This window comes from Emys orbicularis, chromosome 20, assembly GCF_028017835.1.
Source record: "Emys orbicularis isolate rEmyOrb1 chromosome 20, rEmyOrb1.hap1, whole genome shotgun sequence".
Lineage (NCBI taxonomy): Eukaryota > Metazoa > Chordata > Testudines > Emydidae > Emys > Emys orbicularis.
In genome coordinates this window covers 594,521-620,666 of record NC_088702.1, presented here as the reverse complement: position 1 = coordinate 620,666, position 26,146 = coordinate 594,521, and the positions used below count along the sequence as shown (strand labels likewise).

The following is a 26,146-nucleotide window of genomic DNA, read 5'->3' as shown; positions in this document are numbered from 1 at the left end:
TGCCGGGGGGGATGGCAAAGGGCTGTACAGATTCCCTGGGGGGCTCATGCCCACTAGCGAGAGCTGGATGTGTGTCTTGATGTTACAGGCCCCCCCGTACCCAGCACAGCCCACAAACTCCAGCATGGCTCAGCGATGGGCCCGCTAGGAGCCAGCTGCTAGCACTGGGCGTCCAGCTCCCAGAGCAGGGCATAGTTTGGGGCCCCAGGGGCTGAGTGTGACTGGCTCAGTGCCAGGGGATTTCCAGCTGAGCCCTGGGGAGGGGAGGAGGCTCATGCCCCTGGGCTGGGGCTGGCTGGCACCCCAGGGAGTCCATCCAGCTCTGATGCCTCGGACCCCTGTGGAGCTGGAGGAGGGGCCCTCCCAGGGGGCAGGGGGCTGTGGTGCAGAGGGGTGCCCAGTGTGAAGAACTGGGACTGTTCTTACTGTGGTCTTTAAATGCTGACAGGGGAGTGTGGCTAGGATAGTCTGCATTGGGGGATGGGAGACTGACCGACGGAGAATACCTGAGCATGTAACATGAGAACCCAGGAAGGGGTTAGAGGCCAGGTGACACCTTTGCCCGGGAAACTGAACAAAGGCTGTGGGAGGGGTCGCTGAGGGGAGAGTTTCAGAAGCTGGCTGGTGAGATGGCTGGGAGGCAGACGGGGCTCTGACCTCCCAAGGGGGCTGGGGCGCCCTGGGAGCCCAAGATGGACCTAACTGAGGGGGGTCCTGTTGTCTGTGCCTGCAAGACCTGTCTTGGACTGTATTCCTGTCGTTTAAATAAACCTTCTGCTTTACTGGCTGGCTGAGAGTCATGGTGAATCGCAGGAAGTCGGAGGTGCAGGGCCTTGTGTCCCCCCACAGTCCATGACACCCGGGGCTCTGGCCCTGCTTCCCCATAGTCCCTTTGGCCCCACTGGGGTTCTTTGTCCCTGGACACAGCACTGTGCAGACGGCGCAGCCAGGTGGTGACTCAGGCGTCTCTGGGCCTGACGGGGGGGAGCGTGTCCCCCTGCGCAGAGTGGGTGCACGGTGCTCCCGGATTGTCTCCCCTGTATCCAGGGGGGCTCTGCCTGCTCCCCCTCTCCAGCCCTGAGCTCCCCTGCTTCCCAGCTGGGCATCTGATACCCCCGGCCCCAAGCCCCTACTTATACAGCCCAAAATGCCGTTAGCCTTCTTGGCAACAAGGGCACACTGTTGACTCATATCCAGCTTCTCGTCCACTGTAACCCCTAGGTCCTTTTCTGCAGAACTGCTTCCCAGCCATTCAGTCCCTAGTCTGTAACAGTGCATAGGATTCTTCCGTCCTAAGTGCAGGACTCTGCACTTGTCCTGGTTGAACCTCATCAGGTTTCTTTTGGCCCAATCCTCTAATTTGTCTAGGTCCCTCTGTATCCTATCCCTACCCTCCAGCGTATCTACCACTCCTCCCAGTTTAGTGTCAGACAGAAATACCAGACAGAGCGCTGGCGCTGACGAGAGGATTCTGGGTAACACCCAGAGGATTCTGGGTACTGCCAACGTGCTGCCCAGCAGGATTCTGGGTAACACCGGGGATTCTGGGTTCTGCCAGGGTTCTTGGTCACACCGAGACCAGTCTCAGAGCCAGACAAATCTACATGGACACACCCCCAGAACCCCGACCAGGGGTATTCTATCTGCTACCCAAGATCCATAAACCCAGAAACCCTGGACGCCCCATCATCTCAGGCATTCGCACTCTTACAGCAGGATTATCTGGCTATTTGGACTCTCTCCTCAGACCCTACGCTACCAGCACTCCCAGCTATCTTCGAGACACCACCGACTTCCTGAGGAAACTACAATGCATTGGTGTTCTTCCTGAAAACACCATCCTGGACACCATGGATGTAGAATCTCTTTACACCAATATTCCACATGAGGATGGACTATAAGCTGTCAGGAACAGTATCCCTGATGAGGCCACAGCACACCTGGTGGCTGAGCTTTGTGACTTTGTCCTCACCCACAACCACTTCAGATTTGGGGACAACTTATACCTTCAAGTCAGTGGCACTGCTATGGGGACCCGCATGGCCCCACAGTATGCTAACATTTTTATGGCTGACTTAGAACAACGCTTCCTCAGCTCTCGTCCCCTAGTGCCCCTCCTCTACTTGTGCTACATTGATGACATCTTCAACATATGGACCCACGGAAAGGAGGCCCTTGAAGAATTCCACCTGGACTTCAACAATTTCCACCCCACCATCAACCTCAGCCTGGACCAGTCCACACAAGAGATCCACTTCCAGGACACTACAGTGCAAATAAGTGATGGTCACATAAACACCACCCTATACCGGAAACCTACTGACCGCTATATGTACCTACATGCCTCCAGCTGCCATCCAAGACACATCACACGATCCATTGTCTACAGCCAAGCCCTAAGATACAACCGAATTTGCTCCAACCCCTCAGACAGAGACAAACACCTACAAGATCTTTGTCAAGGATTCGTAAAACTACAATACCCACCTGGGGAAGTGAGGAAACAGATTGACAGAGCAAGACGGGTACCCAGAAATCACCTACTACAGGACAGGCCCAACAAGGACAATAACAGAACACCACTGGCCATCACATACAGCCCCCAGCTAAAACCTCTCCAGCGCATTATCCACGATCTACAACCTATCCTGGAAAATGATCCCTCACTCTCACAGACCTTGGGAGGCAGGCCAGTCCTCGCTTACAGACAACCCCCCAACCTGAAGCAAATACTCACAGCAACTACACACCACACCACAGAAACACCAACCCAGGAACCAATCCCTGTAGCAAACCTCGTTGCCTACTCTGTCCCCATATCTACTCTGGTGACATCATCAGAGGACCCAACCACATCAGCCACACCATCAAGGGCTCATTCACCTGCACATCCACTAATGTTATATATGCCATCATGTGCCAGCAATGCCCCTCTGCCATGTACATTGGCCAAACCGGACAGTCCCTCCGCAAAAGAATAAATGGACACAAATTGGACATCAGGAATGATAACATACAAAAGCCAGTAAGTGAACACTTCAATCTCCCTGGTCATTCTATTACAGATTTAAAAGTCACTATCATTGAACAAAAAAACTTCAGAAACAGACTTCAAAGAGAAACAGCAGAACTAAAATTCATTTGCAAATTTAACACCATTAATCTGGGCTTGAATAGGGACTGGGAGTGGCTGGCTCATTACAGAAGCAGCTTTTCCTCTCCTGGAATTGACACCTCCTCATCTACTATTGGGAGTGGACTACATCCACCCTGATTGAATTGGCCCTGTCAACACTGGTTCTCCACTTGCGAAGTAACTCCCTGCTCTCCATGTGTCAGTATATAATGCCTGCATCTGTAACTTTCACTCTATGCATCCGAAGAAGTGAGGTTTTTACCCACAAAAGCTTATGCCCAAATAAATCTGTTAGTCTTTAAGGTGCCACCAGACTCCTTGTTGTTTTTGTAGATACAGACTAACACGGCTACCCCCTGATACTTGAGACTTTTCCTTGAGTCCATTTTACACCTGCCCAGCCATTTCCTTGGGGCGTTTCGCTGCCCTACTGCTCTCACCAGGGGCTGAGCTCCCTTTTGTCGGAGCAGGAGAGGGCACCTGAGGTCGGGGTACCCTGGCCCTAGATGGAGGGATGACTTGCTGGGCTGTGAGCTGGGCGGTGCTGGCTCTGAGGGATGCCGGTCCCACAGCCCCCTGCCCATGGACCATTGAGCTGATTAGCCCGCCCTGCAGGCAGCGTTGCCAAAGCAGAGGTCCAAGAGGTGCAGGAGAAAAATCAGCCTAGAGCCTGACTCAGCACAGATCCCTTTATTGTGCAACACTATAAATACAGACCTTCTCAAGGACATTGTGACCCCCTGTCACGGCGGGGCGGCCGTCACAGAGCCAAGTGGTTACACATCACATTATAAAGTAGCTCCAGGCCAGCGGTGCAGGCAAATGCGACCCCGGAACCTGAACACTGCACACTGGAGCCCTCATGGCAGGATACGGCATTTGACAAGTGATTGGGGGCAGGAGGTGCCACTGCTTAGAATTGGGGGGAGGCAGAGAGGAGGGTCCCTCCCTCGCATTGTTCATCCAGTTCCTTCATGTGTTCGAATTCGGCTGCTCCGGAACCTTCCGACGCTCGCTTCCACCTCCTGGGAACAGAGAGGGGCCCCCAGGCTGCATGGGGAGGAGGGGAGGAGGGGACACACCCTATCCACACTCGGGGCAGTATGGGGGGGGCTCCCCTGGGGAGTCCCTGTCGTATTCCCTCCACTGCCCAGACTGGTTAGCGGAGGGATATATGGGGCAGCCCCTTTGCCCTCCCTTGTGGAGCGGGGGGAGAAATTTGCCCCATTAGTGCTTGCCCCACATGGCCCAATTGGCACTGGAGCAGCTCCCCCTCCCACAGGGCCAGGGGTTGCAGGGTGGGGGAGGCAGTCACCCCCTCCCCACCCTGCCACACTGAATCCAACCCCCTCCCCTCCCAGTGCAGCAAACCCCTGCCCGGGGCTGCCTTGTCGGCCCTGCCCGACACCCTGGAGTCCAGCTGCAGGAAGCACATGGCGATGGTGGGAGCTCTGCTCCCGCCGGTCCCCGGGGTGGCGCCCCTGGAGATCCTATGACGACGTGGCAGGGTTGGCGTAGAACGCGTTGGTGCCGTTGCCGGTGGCGAACTGGGAGGAAGCAGAGGGGATGGGGTTAGAGCCAGGCTGGGCCAATCCACCGTTACCTGGCAACCAGGACCCCCAGCCAGGCAACCACCAGTACCCCTGTGGGCATGGAAACCGGGGCTCTGGGCCCGGGGAGGGGATCACTGGGCCAAGCCCTGGCGAACAGACCCCAGTCATGTTCGATACTGGCCACCCCGTCCCTGCCAGCAGGGAGAGGCCTCAGGGACTGCAACAGCTCCGCCGCCCCACGGCAGCACGGGGGGCACATGATGGGCCGGGAGAAGGTGACCCCACCCCAGAACTGGCCTGGGGCTGTGGGGCTGGCCTGGCTAAGACCATTTAACAGCAGAGTGACCCACTGCCCTGACAGGCTCCCCCGGCCCCCCAGTCCCTCAGGCGGTGCCGGGCCGGAGCCGGGGGCGAGGGGGCAGGGAGGCTGTTCAGTCACAGGGAGAGACGTGGAGCCGAGGAGGCACCAGCTACCCACCGAGGGCGGCCGGGGCCCCACGGGTCAGGGGAGGGAAAACCAGAGCCCCACGTACAGACTCCGCCTGCTCCAGCCCAGCCGCCCTCCCCAAGGGCACCTGCCACCCCGGGCTCTGCACAGGGCACAGCCCAGGCCTCGGCTGCCTCCCACCGGCCAGCGGGGACGGGCTCGGCTGAGGGAGCCCAGCGTCCCTGGGAGCGCAGGGGCCGGCTCCAGCCAGGCTCCATCACGGCAGGCTGCCCCCCGCCGGGAGCCCCCAGCCCGGCGTGAGAGTTACACTAACCACCGTCCCGGGACAGGAGTGGGGCCGCCTGGGATCCATGGGCACGGTGCCGGGGCAGAGCCCAGCCAGGCCGCCCCGGGCAAGGGGCACAACCGGCACTGCCACGGCGCCATTTGTAGAGCGACTTCTCCCCGAGCCAGGCATCAGCCCCACCTCCACCCCCTCCCTCCCTGCCCCACAACCTCGCTCTGCGATCCCATCCCAGCCCCACAACCTCGTCCTGCGACCCCACCCCCACCCTATCCCTGCCCCACAACCTCGCTCTGCGATCCCACCCCACCCCTGCCCCACAAGCTCGCTCTGCGACCCCACCCCCACTCCTGCCCCACAACCTCGTTCTGCGACCCCACCCCCACCCCATCCCTGCCCCACAACCTCGTCCTGCGACCCCACCCCCTCCCCTGCCCCACAACCTCGCTCTGCGATCCCACCCCCACCCCTGCCCCACAACCTCGTCCTGCGACCCCACCCCCTCCCCTGCCCCACAACCTCACTCTGCGACCCCATCCCCTCCCCTGCCCCACAACCTCGTCCTGCGACCCCACCCCCATCCCTGCCCCACACCCTCATCCTGCGATCCCACCCCACACACAACCTCACCTTCCAACCCCCCCCCACCCACAGTACCACCCTCTGATCCCAGCCCCACTCCAGCCCTCTGGAGCACGGACAGCAGCAGGCGTCACAGATTCCAGGTCCGAGTGTCCCAGGCCAGCAGGCCCATGGTGACCGTCTAGTCTGACCTCCCGTCTCGCCCAGGCCAGAGACCGGCCCGGAGTGAATTCCTGCTGAGCTAGGGCCGAACGTTCAGCAAACGTCCCGTCTGGCCACAGAACCTGCCGGGGACAGAGAAGCCCGCAGGGCTGGGGGCCGGTCCCAGGGCAGGAAGGGACACGGGATGCTGGTGCTGCCGAGGGCAGAACAGGCCATGGCAGGTACAGGCCTAGCGGCCCCCAGAGACCCGGGCAGAGCCGTGGGGGCAGGGCGGGCAGAGCCACTGGCCTGCCCCATTAGCTGTTTGTTTAGCTGCTGGTTTGATGTCAGCCGGGAGCTGCCCTGTTAGTGATTAACTCAGCGAGGGGGGCCAGGGTCAAGGTCAGAGGCCGCCACACGGGGCCTGGGCTGCAGCCACCTGACTGGGGAGAACATTTCCCCTGGCTCTGGCCAGGCCAGTCCCCTGCCCCCCCAGGGACATGCACCCCCCCCACCCCCGGACTACCCCCCAGAACCCCGCTCTATAATCCCTTAGGCCCACCCCCCATTGCATTGCCCCCAGGAACCACACCCCATAACCAAACCAAGACCAGGCCCTATAATCCCACAGGATCACACCCCATAATCCCTCCCTCATCTACCCTAGGAGCTCCCCCCACATTGCATCCCCCCCCAGCACATCCCCCCCGATGAGCTGCATAGTGCAGCAGGGCCCCGTGCTCACATTTCTGGCTCTGGGACCCCCGGTGCCCTTGACCCCCCACAGCTCTCTCCCGGGGGGTGCATTGGGTGGGACACAGTTAGGACCATGGGAAGCACCATGTCACCATGACACACTAACCCCCCCACCCCGGGTTTGTGTTCTTCCTTCTGGTGAAATTTTCTGAGATGAGCTGACCAATCCCCTCCAGCCCCCCCGCAGTGAGCAATGGGGGGGCATCCACCCTCAGTGCCTGCCACTGGCACCCCCAGCGTGTGCCTGGCAGGGCTGCCGTGTACCGGGCACCGGCGTCCAGGGGCGTACCCAGGCAGTGTACGGGGACAGACATTGGGGCACACGCTGGGCAAGGGGGCACCCAGGGCAGTACCAGGCCCCGCTGCTTACGTCATTGTAGGGGTCCTGCTTCTTGCTGGGGGCACTGAAGCGCCCGTGGGTGTGGTAGTTGGGGTACTCGCTCCTGGGCTGGTACGAGGTATGTGAGCTGAGCAGATCCAGCTTCCCCCGGCTCCTCCTGCAGTACGAGCAGACGATCTAGAGGGGCAAGAGGAGGCTGGTGAGTGGAGGGGATGGTGGGTGTGACACCCTGGGACCCCAATATTCACCACTATCATGTAATTAGGATGTGTTTTGTACAAAGTCTGCCTTGTGAGGTGTCATTCTAAAAGTCTTGATCTGCTAGACATTAAAATCTCATTGGATTGTGCGTGTTATCGTCGTATGTGAAGTTATGACGTGTGTCTATGTATGTGTTACTGAAACATGTTGCGAGGTTGAACACACCCACAAGCAGCCTTTCAGGTACAACAGTAAAAAGGCCAAACAATGTAATGGCTTATTGAGGAAATGCACACAAGCACGAGGATTACCCCAGGAACTGTGTACAATAGAAACCTCTCAGAGATAGCACTACACAATGGGAACTGTTTGACCCAGGTCATAGCAAAAGAGCTTTCCAGCAAGTGGGAAGAAGATATAGAAGGGGGAAAATGACATCATGAGGGGACCTCACTCCCCCTACAACAACACACCTGGAAACATCTGAGGGGCAAGGACTGAACTGTGGGAAGTGATGGTCCCAGGCTAAGAGATTTCTAGCCTGTGTTTGAAAACCTGGGAAACCCAAATGCAAAGCCAAGGCAGCTTGTGCCTTAAGAATCTGCCAGCCTGTTTATCACTCAAGGTAAGAATTTGCTAATTCATATCCTACTTATCTAGTGTGGTAAACTCAGTTTGCAGTATTGTTTATTTAGTAGGGAATCTGCTTTGATCTGTTTGCTATCACTTATAATCAGATAAAATCTATCTTTTATAGTTAATAAACTTGTTTCTGTTTTGTCTAAAACCAGTGCGTGGAAATCATAACTTGGGGCAGACACCTGTGTCTATTCCTCTCCACATGGAGGGAGGGGGCAAATTTCATGAGATTGCGCTGTACAGTTCTCTGTGCAGCGCAAGACGGCATAATTTGGGATTTACCCTTCAAAGGGGGATGTGCACTTGAGTAACTGGGCAGTTCCTTAGCTAAGCCTTCCCATGCAGAGCTGATCTCCGCATCTGTGTGTACAGCTGCAGCTGGGTGTGTCCCTGCCTGGGTGTGCGCTGGTGAAAGAGCAAACTTGGAGAGATTAGCAACTTGTCACAGCAGCACAGTGTGAGAGGGAGCCCAGGCTGGTGGGTCAGGCGGGCTAAGTGGTACCCCAGGTGCAGGTGGCACCCCGAAGGGGGGGGAACCCGTCACAGTGGGGTCAGGCAGGGAGAAGGAGAGAGACTGGAGGGGGGCCTGAGGCCGGAGGGATGGGCAGCGGGGGGCACTCACCAGCAGGATGAAGATGAGGATGCTCAGCACCAGCCCAATGCAGACCAGGACCAGCAGGGCAATGCCCCAGCCAGGCACCAGGGGTGCTGGCGCCGAGGTGGGTGAAGTGGAGACGAGAGAACTGGCTGAAACACAAGTAGGAGCAGTCAGGGGCTGGGGAGGACCCGGAGGGGAGGGATCCTAGGAGAGGGGCCCAGGCCAGGGGACGCAGCTGGCCAGGCAGAAGGGCGGGACAGTCAGGGGCTGTCGGAAGGGGGCTGGCCCTGGGGTGCTGGGAAGAGGCTGAGTGTGATGGCCGGGGGTCCAGCCCCAGCCCAGGGTCAGCGAGGACGGCACTGCCAGGGGGCCCAGAAGCCCTCCCTCCCCGGGACAGATACAGGCTGGGCTGGGCCGGCAGGGCAGGCACCCTCCACACGCCCCAAAGCAGCCCAGCCAGGGGCCTCTGCTGGGAGCTGGAGGAGCTCCCGAGGGCAACCCCGTCTCCACAGAGCTCTGCACAAGGGCCATGGACACCAGCCCCCCTCAGCCATGGGCTGGGCCCCCAGCACAGGGACCCCCGGACACGAGGCTGCGGAGACACTGTGGGGCCCGGCTGGAGCCTGCTCACCGCGGATACTGTCCAGCTCGAGCCCCTCTGTTCTGTTCTCACTGTTCCTCAGCTGCTGCTCAATGTCGGTGGCGTTGATGTTTGTGCTGCTCGCTTGGTACAGCAGGACGGACTCAGTCACCACCGAGCCCGGGCTGCAGAGAGTGCCGGAGAGGGGGAGTTAACTGGCCCTGGCCCTGGCCCTTCCCGCGCCCCTGCCCCGGCTCCCCCATTCCCACCTGCCCCGGCACCAACCTCCCCCATTCCCACCTGCCCCTGCCCTGGCTCCCCTATTCCCACCTGCCCCTGCACCAACCTCCCCCATTCCCACCTGCCCCCCACACCGGCTCCCCCAATGCCACCTGCCCCTGCACAAGCTGCTCCACCCAAAAACCCCAGGAACCACCCACCACCAATCTCACCCCCCCACCTGCCCCTGCCCTAGCGCCCCCCCCCCCCCCCCCCCGAGGGCAGCACACACCTGCCCAGCACGGCCTCAGGCAACCAAAGCTCTGGGCTATCAGACATGGCACCCCCAGGGTCACACAGATTTAGCCTTTCTCTCCCCCCCCAGCCCAGGAGGCAGCAGGCTGCCCCCTCCCCTGCCCACAGCTGGGGCAGCCCCATGGCACACACTGTACCTGAAACGCAGATCAGTGAATCCCAGGTAGTTCTGCCCATTCGGACACTCTGGGCAGCCGTAGATATTGATGTACTGTCACAGAGAGAGGGGAACAGGGTCACTGCCAGCACCCCAGCCGGCTCAGGGGGGCAGGGAGCACCCAGCTTGGCAGATCTGCCCCAGCCCCTGCCAGAGCCGAGGGCAGGGTCGGGGGGGTGTCTCCCCAGAGCTGGCTGGAGAGGGGCAGAGGGGCCCAGAGCAGAGGGCAGGGTCCCGGGGGGGAGGCAGGGGGGCTCCCCAGACAGTATTGAGGGACTCTCCCTTCACTGCTCCAGGACAGGAGACTGTGGGGCTGAGGGGCCTGGTACCCAGGGCTGGGCCTGGGGGTGGGGTGGGGGCGTCTCCCCTCCCCGCTCTGTGGGGTCTCTGCCTGTGGAGCCCGAACTGCAGCAGCCAGCAGAGGCCCGAAGGCTCATCACACGGCAGCTCGATGGAGCTCCACGCGGAGCTCCCCAGCCTGGGGCTGGCAGCCGCCCCCAGCTGGCGGGCAGGGGCAGGGGGCCGGGAGGGGAGGGAGGGGCTGCTGTGCTCACCATGCTCTGGATTGTGACGTGCAGCTTCCGGTAGTTAATGGAGTTGGGATCAAGAAGAGAGTTGTCAAAGATCCTGTTCAGAATGCGAAACGAGAGAGAGAAACGGATCTCGACTGCAGTGGCGGGGCCGGGGTCCGGGGTCGTGTCAGTTCTGCTGGGGGGAGAGGTGGTCGCATCACTGGTAGTGGTTGTGTCACCAGCCGTGGTCATGTTGCCGGTGGTGGTTGTGTCGCTGGTGGTGGTTGCATTGGGGGTGGTGGCCGCCTCTCTGGCGGTGGTGGTTTTGTCACCAGTCATGGTCATGTTGTTAGTGGTGGTTGTCTCACTGGTGGTGGTCGCGTTGCCGGTGGTGATTGTTGTGGTCACATTGGTAGTGGTGGTTGTGTCACTGGCAGTGGTCGTGTCGGTGGTGGTGGTAGCGTCGCTGATGGTGGCGATTGTGTCACTGGTGGTGGTCGCATCAGTGGTGGTGGTCGTGTCTCTGGTGGTGGTCATGTCATCAGTCGTGGTCGTGTCATCAGTCGTGGTCACATCGGTGGTGGTGGTTGTGTCACCGGTGGTGGTTGCGTCGCTGGTGGCGGTGGTTGTGTCACCAGTCGTGGTCATGTCGGTGGTGGTGGTCACTTTGTTGTTGGTGGTTGTGTCACCAGTCGTGGTCGCATCGGTGGTGGTGGTTGTGTCATCAGTCGTGGTCACGTCAGTGGTGGTTGTTGTGTCACTGGTGGCGGTTGTGTTACCAGTTATGGTCATGTCGTTGGTGGTGGTTGTGTCACTGGTGGTGGTCGTGTCATCAGTTGTGGTCATGTCGGTGGTGGTGGTTGTGTCATTGGTGGTGGTCACGTCACTGGTGGTGGTCGTGTCGGTGATGGTGGTGTTTGTATCTCCAGTCGTGGTCTCATCAGTGGTGGTGGTGATTGCGTCACTGTTGGCGGTTGTGTCACCAGTTGTGGTCAAGTTGTTGGTAGTGGTTGCGTCGTTGGTGGTGGTCGCGTCGCTGGTGGTGGTGGTTGTGTCATCAGGCATGGTCACGTCGCTGGTGGTGATCATTGTGTCACTGGTGGTGGTCTCGTCATCAGTCGTGGTCGCGTCATCAGTCGTGGTCATGTCAGTGGTGGTGGTTGTGTCACTTGTGGTGGTTGCGTCGCTGCCAGTGGTGGTGGTGATTGTGTCACTGGTGGCGGTTGTGGTCACATCGGTGGTGGTGATTGTGTCAGTGGTGGTGGTTGTGTCATCAGTCGTGGTCACGTCGGTGGTGGTGGTTGTGTCACCAGCTATGGTCACATCGCTGGTTGTGGTTGTGTCACCAGTCATGGTCACGTCGCTGGTGGTGATCATTGTGTCACTGGTGGTGGTCGCGTCATCAGTCGTGGTCGTGTCATCAGTCGTGGTCACGTCAGTGGTGGTGGTTGTATCATCATTCATGGTCACGTCAGTGGTGGTGGTTGTGTCACTGGTGGTGGTCGCGTCGCTGCTGGTGGTGGTTGTGGTCACATCGGTGGTGGTGATTGTGTCGGTGGTGGTGGTTGTATCAGTCATGGTCACGTCTCTAGTGGTGGTTGTGTTACCAGTTGTGGTCACATCGCTGCTGTTGGTCGCGTTGCTGGTGGTGGTCGCGTCATCAGTCGTGGTCACGTCGGTGATGGTGGTTGTGTCATCACTTGTGATCACGTCAGTGGTGGTGGTTGTGTCACTGGTGGTGGTCGTGTTGCTGGTGATGGTCGCGTCGCTGGTGGTGGTGATTGTGTCACCAGTCATGGTCACATCGGTGGTGGTGGTTGTGTCACTGGTGGTGGTTGTGTCATCAGTCGTGGTCACGTCGCTGGTGGTGGTTGTGTCACCAGTTATGGTCACGTCGGTTGTGGGGGTCACATCACTGGTGGTGGTCGCCTCATCAGTCGTGGTCACATCGGTGGTGGTGGTTGTGTCGGTGGTGGTGGTTGTCTCACTGGTGGTGGTTGCAGATGTGTTTTCTGTGATGTCGACGGAGGATTATTCAGTTCAGAGAAAACAGAACAAAATATGGGACGCAGTCGAGGAGCAGAAGCCCGTGGATGTGGCATCTTGGGCAACATGTGCCCACAAGTCAGGTGTTATTTTACACAGCACGTGATTAGCCTGGGGAACTCACTGCCACAAGGTCCTAGCGAGGCCGAAAGCTCCCAGGGCTCAGCCAAGGCCTGGACGGTCACAGGGACAAGGGGGGCAGCTGGTGACCCCCGAGGGGACGAAGCAGCTCCAAGGCAGGAGTCAGACAAGGAAGGGGGAACGTCACTGTCACCTGGGGGCCCGCAGGAGCCGGGGCTGGCCTGTGGGGGGAAGGTCCCGGCAGGGCCAGCTCCAGGCACCAGCTTAACAAGCAGGTGTTGGGGCGGCCAAGGGAGAGGGGCGGCACCTGCGGCAATTCGGGGGCGGCAGGTCCCTCCCTCCCTCTAGGAGCGAAGGACCTGCCGCTGAAATGCCGCCGTCGATCGCGGCTTTTTGTGGGTTTTTTTGGCCAATTGCTGCCGCCAATCGCGATCGCAGCTTTTTTTTTTTTTTTTTTGCTTGGGGCGGCAGAAATGCTGGAGCCGGCCCTGGGTCCTGGGGCCGTGCTGACGATCTCCGTGCCGGTTGGATGGGAGCGACTGGAACGACTGGGCTTGCAGCCTGATGCACCGAGTCCCCCGCCCCCTGTTCGAACTCGGAGAGGGGATGCGCTGCCGGGGCTCAAACACCCCAATGTGGGGTCTGACGAGGGCCCAGCCCAGTGCCCCGTGGGCTCCAGCACAGCTCAGCCACACTGCGGATCAGGCGCCTTCCCCGAGCCCCGCGTCTGGGGTCGGACTCGGTGTGTGGAGCTGGGTGTTGGGAGCCCCTGGTCCCGTCTGGAGCTGCCTCACGTCCCCAGCAGAGACAAGCCCTGCAGGGTCCCCGGGGATCTGCCTCCACCCCCCCGGGTTCCCCGGAACACTCCCCACGCCCCCACCCCCATGGTACCCTGTGCGGAGCTAGCTGTGGGGCTGGCTGGGATGGGCAGGGCAGAGGGGACCCCAGGAGTGCCAGGCGCTGCTTGTGATACTCTGGGGCGTTACAGTGTCTGGGACAATCAGGCCCCACTCGCCCTTTGTCCCCACCCCCACCCCCCACCCCCGAGCGGCAGATCAGCGGCTAAAGGAAGCGGAACAGAGATGGGCCCTGGGGCTGCCCGACCTGCTGAGCCACGGCCCCACCCCTCAGATCCTTCCAGGGAACGGACAGAAACCTGCCCCGGGTCCTCCGCCGTCCCCACTCCACGACTCCCCCAACCCCCTGCGCAGCCCAGAGCCCCGGGGTGGGGCCGATCCGGCTCCAAGTGCCATTCACCTGTGGCCAGCAGCAGCAGCACTAGACCCAGCCGCAGGGCAGCTGTGCCCAGACTTCGGGGCTTCATGGCAGGTGGTGGGGTGGGGGGCTCGGCCCCGGGTGTCCCAGTACCGGGCTCTGTCTCTCTCTGCCTCGCTCGATGGGGCTGCGGTTCTGGGGCTGGAGCTTTATAGCAGCACCTGCGAGCAGGTGGGGAGGGAGGGAGGCCGCACCCAGCGGGCTGGGCTGTGACGCAATGGGAATTTTTCATAATATTTCAGATGACTATTGTCTGTGCCTCAGTTTCCCCTATGTGGTGCGTGGGTAACTAGGTGGGGGAAAGGGTTGTTTGCTCTTTGCAGCGACCCAGAGACACAGGCCTGACCCACGCAGAGCTGCCTGGGGGCCCAGGGAGAGTCCCAGACCACAATGGCCACTCCAATTGCCTGGGCACTTGGCACCTAGCAACAAAGGCCCCTGGCTGTCCCCCCTCCGTAGGGGCCAGCTGGGTGTGACCGGCTGGGGGACAAAGGACTGGGGAGGGGCCAGGTGGGGTTGGTAAGTGTGGGCTGCCCAGGGGAAGCTTCTCGACTCAGATTGAAGAGGGGTCAGAGGGCTCTGGGCTCTGGGCTGACCCAGCTGGACTTTGCTGTAACTTTCTGGTCTCTGTGGTAACTAAGGCCATTCTGTGCTGTGACCAGACACCTGATAACCCTCCTGCTGTTACCCCGCTGGCTGAGAGTCGCTGCAGAGTCGGGGTGCTGTGCTGCCTTTGGGGGCGCAAGTCTCCCTCTGGGGTCCAGCTCAGGGGAACTCGGTGCAGGGAGCTCACGGCGTGACCCAGGGGTGCTGAAGGCGCTGAGGTGAGTCCCAGGAGGTGGTGAAGCCGAGGGGCTGACACACTGACGGGCTCCTCCCAGGGACTGTCCCAGAGCGGAGCAAGAGCTCTGGGCCTGGGGATCCGTGACATGGGACATGCCCAGGAGCTTGCTTAGTGTCACCCAGGTCTGCGCTGGCTCGGGGGCCCTGCCCCCCAGAACCTCCCCCTGAGCCCTGGGGCCCGGCCTCTACAGCCTTCCCCGCAGCCCTGGGGCCCTGCCCCCCAGAACCTCCCTCTGAGCCCTGGGGCCCCGGCCTCTATAGTCTTCCCCGCAGCCCTGGGGCCCTGCCCCCCAGAACCTCCCCCTGAGCCCTGGGGCCCTGGCCTCTACAGCCTTCCCCGCAGCCCTGGGGCCCTGCCCCCCAGAACCTCCCTCTGAGCCCTGGGGCCCCGGCCTCTATAGCCTTCCCCGCAGCCCTGGGGCCATGCCCCCCAGAACCTTCCAGCAGCTGCCCCCAGAGACCTTGGACATCCCAACCATCCTAGGGAAGAGCCCGTGGCCCACGGGGTGTCAAGAGATTTGTCCAAGTCAATCAGTGTCAGAGGGGGGAACAGAACCCACGACTCCGCACCCTGCTCTCACCACTAGGCCATGGTGCCTGTAGAGGAATTGCTGGCACCTGCTGGGGGAGTGTCCAGAGCCCACACCTGGCCTAGGTTCTGCTACGCTGCCCCGCCCGCCCCCCCGTTAGAAGGTGGCTTCCCTGGGGTCACAGCTGCTGCTCCCTGGTCTGTGCAGTCAGGAGTCCACCCGAACAGGCCTGTGCGTAGCAGACACTGCGCTGCACCGCTACGGCCGGCCGGCAGAGGGCAATGTCAGCCCAGGGATGGACACCGGGAGCCAGGGGAGGGGCTGCCGTACAGACAGCTCCATGCACTGCGGTGCCAACCCTGCACTGCTGCCCTGGGCAGCAGGGGGCAGCCTCACGCCCGGGCACGGTGTGGGGCTGGGGCCCAGGGGCATGCAGGGCTGTGGACACGTAGCTGGGAGTGCGCTGCCTGCTCGCCCGGCCCTCGGACAGCCCCAGAGACTGGCTCTGCAGGCAGCGGCTGGGTGGGACGTCTGGGGCACCACTTCCTCGTCCCTGCCCAGCCTTCCCGTGGCATGTGCTTGCGGTGGGGGCTGTAAAGGTTTATGAGGGGTGTAAAGGGTCATAAAAGATCATTGTTTGGGCTGGGAACACCAGAGTCACGCAGGACTGAGCAGGGGGTGCAGGGCAGGGCTGCTGGAACAATGTACAGCTGGGGAGCTGAGAGCCTTGAACCAACCTGTAACCCTGTGTATGATGGAGCCACTTCAAGCCAGGGGGTGCGGCGCCCCCCCAGCCCTCCTAGTTCCAGCACCTGTGGTGCCGGGGGGGATGGCAAAGGGCTGTACAGATTCCCTGGGGGGCTCGTGCCCACTAGCGAGAGCTGGATGTGTGTCTTGATGTTACAGGCCCCCCCGTACCCAGCACAGCCCACAAACTCCAGCATGGCTCAGCGATGGGCCCGCTAGGAGCCAGCTGCTAGCACTGGGCGTCCAGCTCCCAGAGCAGGGCATGGTTTGGGGCCCCAGGGGCTGAGTGTGACTGGCTCAGTGCCAGGGGATTTCCAGCTGAGCCCTGGGGAGGGGAGGAGGCTCATGCCCCTGAGCCGGGGCTGGCACCCCAGGGAGCCCATCCAGCTCTGATGCCTCGGAGCCCCTTGGGAGAGAGGAGCAGGGGCCCTGTGGAGCTGGAGGAGGGGCCCTCCCAGGGGGCAGGGGGCTGTGGTGCGGAGGGGCAGGACAGCCGCTCTCGGGGGTGGTGGTGGGGCTCTGGACATGGGAGGGGTTGGGCAGCAGGGTGTGGAGGAAATGTCTTGCCCTGTCCCCAGTTGTTCTCCATTCTTCAGTCAGTGACTCAGAGGGAACGGGAAAAGGGCTGTGGCGGGCGGGTGATAAGCGTCTCTGTGACACACCTGTGGCCAGGGTCACGGCAGGGTGGGCCGGGCGCTAGGGGTTCTTTGTCCCTGGACACAGCACTGTGCAGACGGCGCAGCCAGGTGGTGACTCAGGCGTCTCTGGGCCTGACATGGGGGGAGCGTGTCCCCCCGCGCAGAGCCGGTGCACGGTGCTCCCGGATTGCCCCCTGCCAGCCACAGCCATTGCAGAGAGGCCAGCGGCTGAGCCCATGGGGGCTGGAGAGCCAGCCAGAGCCGTGCAGGGGAGCCTGGCTGACCCTGGGGATAGGCTCTGTGCCCAGCACTTACCTTCGGAGTAGCTGTGCTGGGGCTGGTCAAACCTCCTGGGCCGTGCAGGGTGGAAGCCAAGTCCCTGCTCAGCGCATGGCGGTCACAGGGCTGGAGTGGCCCCATTTTGGGCGGGCGCTGGGGAGTCGGGCTGGGCTGACGCAGGGCTGAGTGCTGCAGGGGGGGCACCAGAACCCTTGGTTCAAACCCGGGTTAGAACATTGTTAACATGGGGTTCAGCCACACCCCAGGTTCTCTCTCACAGGTCAGCTGACGCGAGTCCCTCTGACCCTGGGCTCACACTGCAGTGTCGACACACCTGAGAGGCCTGTGCCCCGAATCACAGAGACTGGGGGCATGCGGGGGGGGGGGAGGAGGCTGTACGGAGCTGGCAGGCAACACCACAGTCACTCTCGTCAGGGCTGTGCCAGGGCCCCGCTGTGAGGGGGGCGCACGGCTCAGTGACGCAGGAGCTCAAGGCTGTGACCGCTGCTCCTTCACCACACAGGGCTCCTGTAATCTCCCCTTGCCTGGCCGCACCCAGCCCTCAGGACTCTTTATAGCTGCCTGTTCCCACAGAGCAGGGACTGTGTCCATTACATGCTGGCCTGGCCTCCTTGCCCAACCGCCCCCTCATACCCCACCCCTGCCTGCCTCGGCCCCCTTACTCCCAGCCCGCCTCAGCCCCCAACACCCAGCCATCCCGTCTGCCTCGTCCCCTCACACCCAGCCCCCACACCTGCCTCAACCCCTCATCCCCAGCCCCATAGCCCACCCCCACCAGCCTCAGCCCCTCACACCAAGCCCCCTCCCCCAGGCCTGTGACAGAGTGAATTTTTCATTATATTTTGGGTGGATATTGTCTGTGCCTCAGTTTCCCCTATGTGGTGCATGGGTAACGAGGTGGGGGTAAGGGTTGTTTACTCTTTGCAGAGACCCAGAGACACAGGCCTGACCCACGCAGGGCCCCATGCCCACGGAGAGTCCCAGAGGACAATGGCCACTCCAATTGCCCAGACATTTGGCACCTAGCAACAAACTACCATAGATGGCCCAGGAAGCCAGCAGGGTGTGACCGCCTGGAGGACAAAGTACGAGGGAGGGGCCAGGTGGGGCTCTTACTGTGGGCTGCTGGAGGCAGGAAAAGCTTCTGGACTCAGACTGCAGAGGTGTCAGAGGGCTCTGGGTTCTGGGCTGACCCAGCTGGACTTTGCTGTAACTTTCTGGTCTCTGTGGTAACTAAGGCCGTTCTGTGCTGTGTCCAGACACCTGATAACCCTCCTGCCGTTACCCCGCTGGCTGAGAGTCGCTGCAGTCAGGAAGTCGGGGTGCTGTGCTGCCTTTGGGGGGTGCAATTCTCCCTCTGGTGTCCAACTCTGATGGACTCCCTGCAGGGAGCTCACGGCATGACCCAGAGGTGCTGAAGGCGCTGAGGTTCAGTCCCGAGGGGCTGACACACTGACAGGCTCCTCCCAGGGACCGTTCCAGAGCCGTGCGAGAGCACCAGGCCTGGGGATCCGTGACAGGTGGCACCAGAGGATGGTTGGCGAATGCACCCAGTGGACGGTTGGCTGCTGAAGGCACTGGAAGCGCCTTGCGATAAGTGACTGGCAGCAGTAAAACAAGGGAAGTTAAAGGACACAGTGAGGAAAAGCCGTAGAACCATCTCCCTAAGACAAGAAGCGGGTTCCAGGCCCAAGTGGGGCTTTGAGAGGGTCTGGGCGCAGCAGAGGCAACAGCTGGAGTGAGCAGCAGCAGGGCATCCACCAGACCCAGCACCTCGTCCAGCAGGGGCCTTCATGACCTGGCTCCCGATGGTGGATTTGAAGCCGTGGGAGCTGGGGCTAAGGGCAAAGGGGCGGCAGCTGGAGCAGCAGAGGCTAGCGGAAAACAAGGAGAAGCAGTGAAAGCGTGAACTGGAGATGGAGAAGCCGAGGGGCAAGAGGGCCCACCAAGGGGTAAGTGGGGAAAGGCCTCGGGATGCCAATTCCGCAGGGAACCTAGATACCAAATTGTTGCCCCAGTTTAAGGGGTGGGGGAGATATAGACGCCTACCTCACTGCCTCAAAAGGCTAGGGATTTGAACCCTGCGGATCAGCTCTACTGTCTCACCCCCTTGCTCGGCCCCAAAGCCACAGAGGCATACAGCCAAGTGGACGGAATGGAGATTGGGGACTATGAACTGTTCAACAGAGCTTTGCTGCTAAAGTTTGAATTGACCACTGAGGCACATGGGAAGAGGTTTTGGTGTGGGCAAAAGACTGTGGGTGTGACCTCCATGGAAGTCACCACCCTGCTGGGAGGATATCTCCGCAAATGGGGTAGGGTGCAGGTGTCACTACTCTGGAGAATGTGTATAACCTGGTTGGGTTGGAGCGGCGCTATGAGTGAGATCTGTCCTGACGACCTGACAATGGGGTTAGTGGACAGGAAGCCTAAAGACCTGCAGCCTAGGCTGGCAGATGAGTTTGTGGACAGTAGGTCCGGGTATGAAAAGAGACCCAAAGGGGACGTGAGCAGGAGCGTAGTTAGCAGGGTGCAGGGGAAGCAGCCGCTTCCCCTCACCCCTTTTCCCAAAAGCGGCGCCGGCTGGGCCGGCGCCGGGGGCAGCACTGCCGGAGGAGCCATGGGGGTTGGGGGGGCAGCAGGCGCGGCCAGAGGAGAGAGGGGGCCAGCTCCTCGGCCATCGCGCCCCAACATCGCCACAGGCGCAGCCACCTCCTGCGGCGGCTCAGGGATCGGCGGCCAAGCGCTCCCCGTCCGGAGCCGGAGTCGGAGCCGGGATCCGCCCGCGGCGCGGGGCCGGGATCGGCCGGGGACAGGCGGCGGCGCAGGACAGAACGTGAGCGGCGGGGGTCCGGTGCCTTGCACTGGGGGGTCCCCTCCGGGCGAGGGGCTCCCCGGGGCCGGGCCCGCAGGGCAGCGGCGCAGGCCGCGCTATCTGGACGGGGGGCCCTGGTGCGGCGCAGGAGCCTGGAGCCCCAGGCGGGGGGGACGGGACCCCGCGGGTGGGGCCGGGCGGCGCAGCCTGGCGGGGGACACCTGCAGAGCGGGCTGGGCAGGAGAGACTCTCCCAGGACCGCGGGGGGACGGGGGTATCTGCACCCCCGGGAAGCCCGCAGGAGTCCTGAGCCGGGCCCCGGGGTTAATCTGGGGGGGGGGGGGAAAGGGAGGAGCCAAGGGGGGCGTGGCCAGAGGAGGAGCCAAGGGGGGGCGCCTTTTTTCTGTTTGCTCCCCCTACACTTAGACCCTGGCTACGCCACTGGACGTGAGATGTAACTACTGCGGGCAGAAGTGGGTGCAATGCCCAGAGACCAAGGAAATGGTGGCCAAGCAGAACCCTCGAAGGGTTAACTTGGCGAATGCCTAGGACACGGGCTAATTCAGCCTCTGCCGGCCCAGGGAGGCAGCCTGTAGCCCAGGCTCCGAGAGTGAACTGTGTGACGGACCTTTGGGAGGGAACCAGCCACGCAGCCAGCTCCTCGGGGGCACGGGGTGAGAGACGGGCTCCCACGCCAGGCCCCAGTACACATGTCCTGTTGTACCCTATTGGGCTCAGGGCCCTCGGACCCCCAGTGGAAACGGAAGGAGGTGGTCAATGGGGGAGACATTCCTGGGGTGGGGAGATTCTAGGACACAGAGACCCCTTGTCAGACCCTGTGTGGTGCAACCCCAGCCAATGCTGAGGGGCTATGTGACCTGGGTGAAGGTCCCCAGGATGAAGCCACTTGCCCTGCCTATGGCCCGGATCCCTATGCAGTCACAGGAGGGGTCGGGATGGCTGGTAGCTGAGGTTCTCCAGGACACCAGCTTTGACATCCTTTTGGAAAATGGCTGTCTTTCTTTAACACAGGATCCAGGCAGCCCTGCGTCTGTAACGGCCAAGGATTCGAATCCAGGGAGCCAGAAGGCGGAGAAGGCAGGTCCATGTGAAGATGTGAATAGCTCGGCTGGCAGGGAAGAGGGGATTTTCCCCCTGGCTGGTAACACAAGGAGGAGCTGCTAAGCTCTAGATACCGGCCTGTCTGTAACCAGAGCCCGGTGTCTGAGTGGTACAGAGGGATGGTCCCCACCCATCCCCCATGGGAGATGTGACTTATGCTGGCTCTGACCCTGCCTACCCCCCTGGGAAAGCAAAGGCAGAGCTGAGCATGGTGGGATCTGAGCTCCCAGCCGAGCACGGGGTGGCCCCGGGCAGGGCAGGACCATGGCCAAACATGTTTTCCCCTGTCCAGGGGTGAAAGAGACCGCAGGGAATAGGGGAGCAGCTGGAAGGATGCTGCTGGTAACACAGGGGCCTGGTCAGAGAGGGGCCATGGCGAGAGAGCCCAAATCACAGCCCCCCTGGAAGGGGGGCAGGGAGAGGACTCAGTCCTGGGAGTGAGGGCAACAGGTTAACCCCACAAGGGAAGCTGGGCTCCTGGCATACACACAGCCCTGGGGTTGGGACGCGACTCCAGAGGGGGCCTGCAGGGGCACCCTGCACCCTGGCCTCACCATTCCCCGGGGCACCAGAGCCCCAGAGAGAGGGCTGGGGTAAGCACCAATGATCATGGCATCACTCCCTGTTCCAACCAGGGGGCAGGACACCCCGGGCTGTGGCCAAGGCAGCTGATACATGGAGGCAGGTGGGGTCCTGCCCCCCTCACTCCCTGGCAGACGAGGGGGAAGGGCAATGGCAGAACCCCAGCCCAGTTTCAAACCCAAAGGTTTTGGGGTGGCAAAAGGGCGTGAGGCCACATGAGAACTCCTCCTGTACCCCCTGCGAGTGCCAGCAACCAGACTGGAGCTAAGGGAGGACGTGGCACTGCTCTGACTGGGTACTGGGAACTGTAATTAGGATGGACTAGCTAGGGTGCTAATGGACTCCCGGTCCACCCCCACCTGCCTCGTCCCCTCACACCCAGCCCCCACCTGCCTTGTCCCCTCAAGCCCCACCCCCACCTGCCTCGTCCCTGTGACGGGTTTGGTCACAGAGACCCCCTTGGGACTGTCACCTGATGTGCTGAAACTACCTCTGAGCCCATTTTCCCTGCCAGCTTGGGACTCCAGAACCCTGCCCTGTTGAGCCAGACATGCTAGTCTGCCGCAACACAGACCCAGGGTCTGAACCACACCCCCAAAGCTGCAGACTTTAACCAAAAAACACTCAGCAGATATTCCTGTCTCCAGCACCCCAACACCCAGTTCCCAATGGGATCCAAACTCCAAATAAATCCATTTTACTCTGTATAAAGCTTATACAGGGTAAATTCATAAATTGTTTGCCCTCTACAACACTGATAGAGAGATATGCACAGCTGTTTGCTCCCCCAGGTATTAATCACTTACTCTGGGTTAATTAATAAACAAAAGTGATTTTATTAAATATAAGAAGTAGGATTTAAGTGGCTTCAAGTAATAACAGACAGAACAAAGTAAGTTACCAAGCAAAGTAAAACAAAAACACGCAAGTCTAAGCCTAATACATTTAAGAAACTGAATACAGGTAAATCTTACCCTCAGATGTTCCAAGAAGCTTCTGTTACTGACTACAGAGCGGTAGCCGTGTTAGTCTGTATCAGTAAAAACAATGAGGAGTCCTTGTGGCACCTTAGAGACTAACACATTTATTTGGGCATAAGCTTTCGTGGGCTACAGCCCACTTCATCAGATGCATGGAGTGGAAAATACAGTAAGTAGGTATAAATACACAGCACATGAAAAGATGGGAGTAGCCTTACCAAGTGGGGGGTCAGTGCTAACAACGCCAATTCAATTAGGGTGGATGTGGCCCATTCCCAACAGTTGACAAGAAGGTGTGAATATTAACAGAGGGAAAATTACTTTTTGTAATGCTAATGAGGCCAATTCAATCAAGGTGGATGTGGCCCATTCCCAGCAGTTGACAAGTTGATACTCACACCTTAGTCTGGGCCCAATCCTTTCCCCGGTACAGTTCTTGTTAGTTCCAGCTCAAGTGGTAACTAGGGGATTTCTCATGACTGGCAGCCCCCTTTGTTCTTTTCCACCCCCTTTTATAGCTTTGGCACAAGGCGGGAATCCTTTGTCTCTCTGGGTCCCCACCCCTGCTTCTAAATGGAAAAGCACCAGGTTTAAGATGGATTCCAGTCCCAGGTGACATGATCACATGTCCTGTGAGACCCCAGCCTCCATTCTTTCCGGCCTGACTCACAGGAACACAGGAAGGCTTACAAGTAAACAGAGCCATTTACAACCAATTGTCCTGGTTAATGTGAACCATCAAGATTCTAAACCACCATTAATGGCCCACACTTTGCATAGTTACAGTAGGAGTTCAGAGTAATACTTCATATTTCTAGCTTCAGATACAAGAAATGACACATTCCTACAAATAGGATGATCACACTCAGTAGATCATAAGCTTTGTAATGATACCTTACAAGAGACCTTTTGCATGAAGCATATTCCAGTTACATCATATTCACACATAAACATATTTCCATAAAATATATGGAGTGCAACGTCACAGTCCCCTCAACCCCCACCCGCCTCATCCCCTCACATCCAGTCCCACGACCCATCCCCACCTGCCTCTTCCCCTCATACCCAGCGCTCACGGCCCACCCCCACCTGCCTTATCCCCTCACGCCCACCCCCCTGCCTCGTCCCCTCACGCCCAGCCCCATGGCCCACCCCCACTTTCCTCATCCCCTCACACCCAGCCCCATGGTCCACCCCCACCTGCCTTATCCCCTCATTTCCACCCCCTTACCTGCCTCATCCCCTCAAACCCCACCCCACCTGCCTCGTCCCCTCACACCCAGCCCCACAGCCCACCCCCACCTGCCTCTTCCCCTCACACACAGCCCCACAACCCACCCCCACCATTCCCTCACGCCCAGCCCCATGGCCCACCCCCACCTGCCTCATCCCCTCACATACACACCCCTGCCTCGTCTCCTCACACCCAGCCCCACAGCCCACCCCCACCTGCCTCTTCCCCTCACACCCAGCCCCATGGCCCACCCCCACCTGCCTTATCCCCTCATTTCCACCCCCCTACCTGCCTCATCCCCTCAAACCCCACCCCACCTGCCTCGTCCCCTCACACCCAGCCCCACAACCCACCCCCACCTGCCTCTTCCCCTCACACCCAGCCCCATGGCCCAACCCCACCTGCCTTATCCCCTCATGTCCACCCCCCTACCTGCCTCGTCCCCTCACACACACCCCACCCTTAGGGTCACACTTTCAGTGGGCTTAGCCCCTCGGCTTTACTGCCTCCTGGGACCGAACCTCTGGCACCTTCAGCACCCTTGGGTCACACCGTGAGTTCCCTGCGGCGACTCCACCTGAGTTGGACACCTGGGGAGACTTGCACCCTGACTTCCTGACTCTGCAGGGACTCTCAGCCAGCGGGGTAACAGCAGGAGGGTTATCAGGTGTCTGGACACAGCACAGAGCGGCCTTAGTTACCACAGAGACCAGAAAGTTACAGCAAAGTCCAGCTGGGTCAGCCCAGAGCCCAGAGCCCTCTGACCCCTCTTCAGGCCCAGTCCAGAGGCTTCTCCAGCCTCCAGCAGCCCACAGGTAAGAGCCCCACCTGGACCCTCCCCAGTCCTTTGTCCCCCAGCTGGTCACACCCACCTGGCTCCGGGTGGGGGGAGCAAGGGTCATTTTTTTGCTAGGTACCAAGAGTCCAGGCAATTCGAGTGGCCATTGTCCTCTGGGACTCTCCCTGGGCCCCCAGGCAGCTCGGGGTGAGTCATGCCTGTGTCTCTGCAAAGAGCAAATAACTATTTCCCCCACAACTAGTTACCCATGCACCACATGGGGGAAACTGAGAAACACAATATTCATCCAATATATTATGCATAATTCCCATGCCGTCACAGGCTTCTCCACTCATCCCGCCTGACTGCTTCTGGGAGAAATTAGCTTCAAAACATGCCAGGAGACAGCAGCATTTCCTGCTTCCTCCTCCCTACCTAGGGGCCAGAAGGAGTTCACGGACCCTCAGGGCGCGGTGATGGCCATGGGTCCCAGCCCCTCCTGGGTGCATTCCATATCAGCAGACTGGGGTCAGGCCCTCCTGGGGCACAGGGGTTTGGGTTTGGGGCTGTAGCTGCAGCTTTCCTGAGTCAGGATCCAAGGAGCCCAGTAACCCGCCTCTGGGGGTGGGGTGGGGGAGCTCAGGGGTCCAGGGACCTGAGGCTCTGGCTGGGGTGGTGCTGCCTAGCCCCACAGTCATTTCCTTACATAACTATTCACTTTTGTTTCCGTGTTTTCTGGCATTTCGGTGTTTGCCCAGTGCCTTGCCCATCCCATCCCATGAGTCTCAGCTTGTCCCAGGCTGGGCGCCTGGATCCACACGTCGGCACACAGCTGGAGGGAGGAGGGCAGTGGCAGGCGGTTTCTCCCCGTCACATGCTGTGAGCCAGTAAGAGATGGCACTGAAGGGCGACTCCGCCATAGGCCCCGATCCCCAGCAAGAGCCGTTCAGTCCCTGAAAACTCCAGCTGCCCTGCAGAACGAGAGCTCAGGGCTGGCACAGCCCCACTCAGCCCCATCACAGGGCCAGGGCAGCCACTGCTCCAACCCTTTTGAAGCAGAGGTCCGAGAGGTGCAGGAGAAAACCAGCCTAGAGCCTGACTCAGCACAGATCCCTTTATTGTGCAGCACTATAAACACAGACCTTCCCAAGGACATTGTGACCCCCCCCGTCACGGTGGGGCAGCCGTCACAGAGCCAAGTGGTTACAGATCACAGGTATAAAAACAGAGCCCCAGGCCAGCGGTGCAGGCAAACACGACCCCTGGAACCTGAACGCTGCATACTGGGGGCCCCATGGCAGGATACGGCATTTGGCAAGTGATTGGGGGTAGGAGGAGCTTGGAATTGGGGGGAGACAGAGGAGAGTCCCTCCCTTCCATTGTTCATCCAGTTCCTTCATGCATTCAAATTCGGCTGTTCCGGAACCGTCTGATGCTCCCCCACCTCCTGGGAACAGGCAGGAGCTGGGCCAGAGAGGGCACCCCAGGCTGCGGGGGGGGCTGTGGGGGGGAGGAGCAGGGGACACACCCCATACACAGCTTGGGGCAGTACGGGGGGGCTCCCCTGGGGAGTCCCTGTCGTATTCCCTGCACTGCCCAGGCTGGTTGGTGGGGGGATATATGGAGCAGCCCCTTTGCCCTTCCTTGTGGAGCGGGGGGAGGAATTTGCCCCATCAGTGCTTGCCTCACATGGCCCAATCGGAGCTGGAGCAGCT

General features: G+C 60.4%; 1 protein-coding gene across 1 annotated transcript; it reads right to left on the bottom strand.

The window, feature by feature from the left end:
* Window positions 1–4,626: 4,626 nt before the first annotated feature.
* LOC135892582 (mucin-1-like) lies at window positions 4,627–13,911 on the bottom strand. Its single transcript, XM_065420379.1, has 7 exons — window positions 13,845–13,911; window positions 10,503–12,472; window positions 9,929–10,002; window positions 9,309–9,442; window positions 8,702–8,826; window positions 7,270–7,416; window positions 4,627–4,683 (listed from the first exon to the last, which is right to left on the bottom strand). Exons 1-7 carry the CDS (start codon window positions 13,909–13,911, stop codon window positions 4,627–4,629), a joined length of 2,574 nt encoding a protein of 857 aa, XP_065276451.1.
* Between the last annotated feature and the right edge of the window lie 12,235 nt (window positions 13,912–26,146).

What these genes read in the sequence shown, in the direction of transcription:
- LOC135892582 (XM_065420379.1), bottom strand. Translation starts at nt 13,911, where the DNA reads ATGAAGCCCCGAAGTCTGGGCACAGCTGCCCTGCGGCTGGGTCTAGTG. An exon ending in ACGTCACAATCCAGAGCATG is followed by an intron (nt 10,003 to 10,502) that starts GTGAGCACAGCA and finishes TCTCTGTGACAG; the next exon opens with TACATCAATATCTACGGCTG. An exon ending in AGCAGGACCCCTACAATGAC is followed by an intron (nt 4,684 to 7,269) that starts GTAAGCAGCGGG and finishes GCTTCCTCCCAG; the next exon opens with TTCGCCACCGGCAACGGCAC.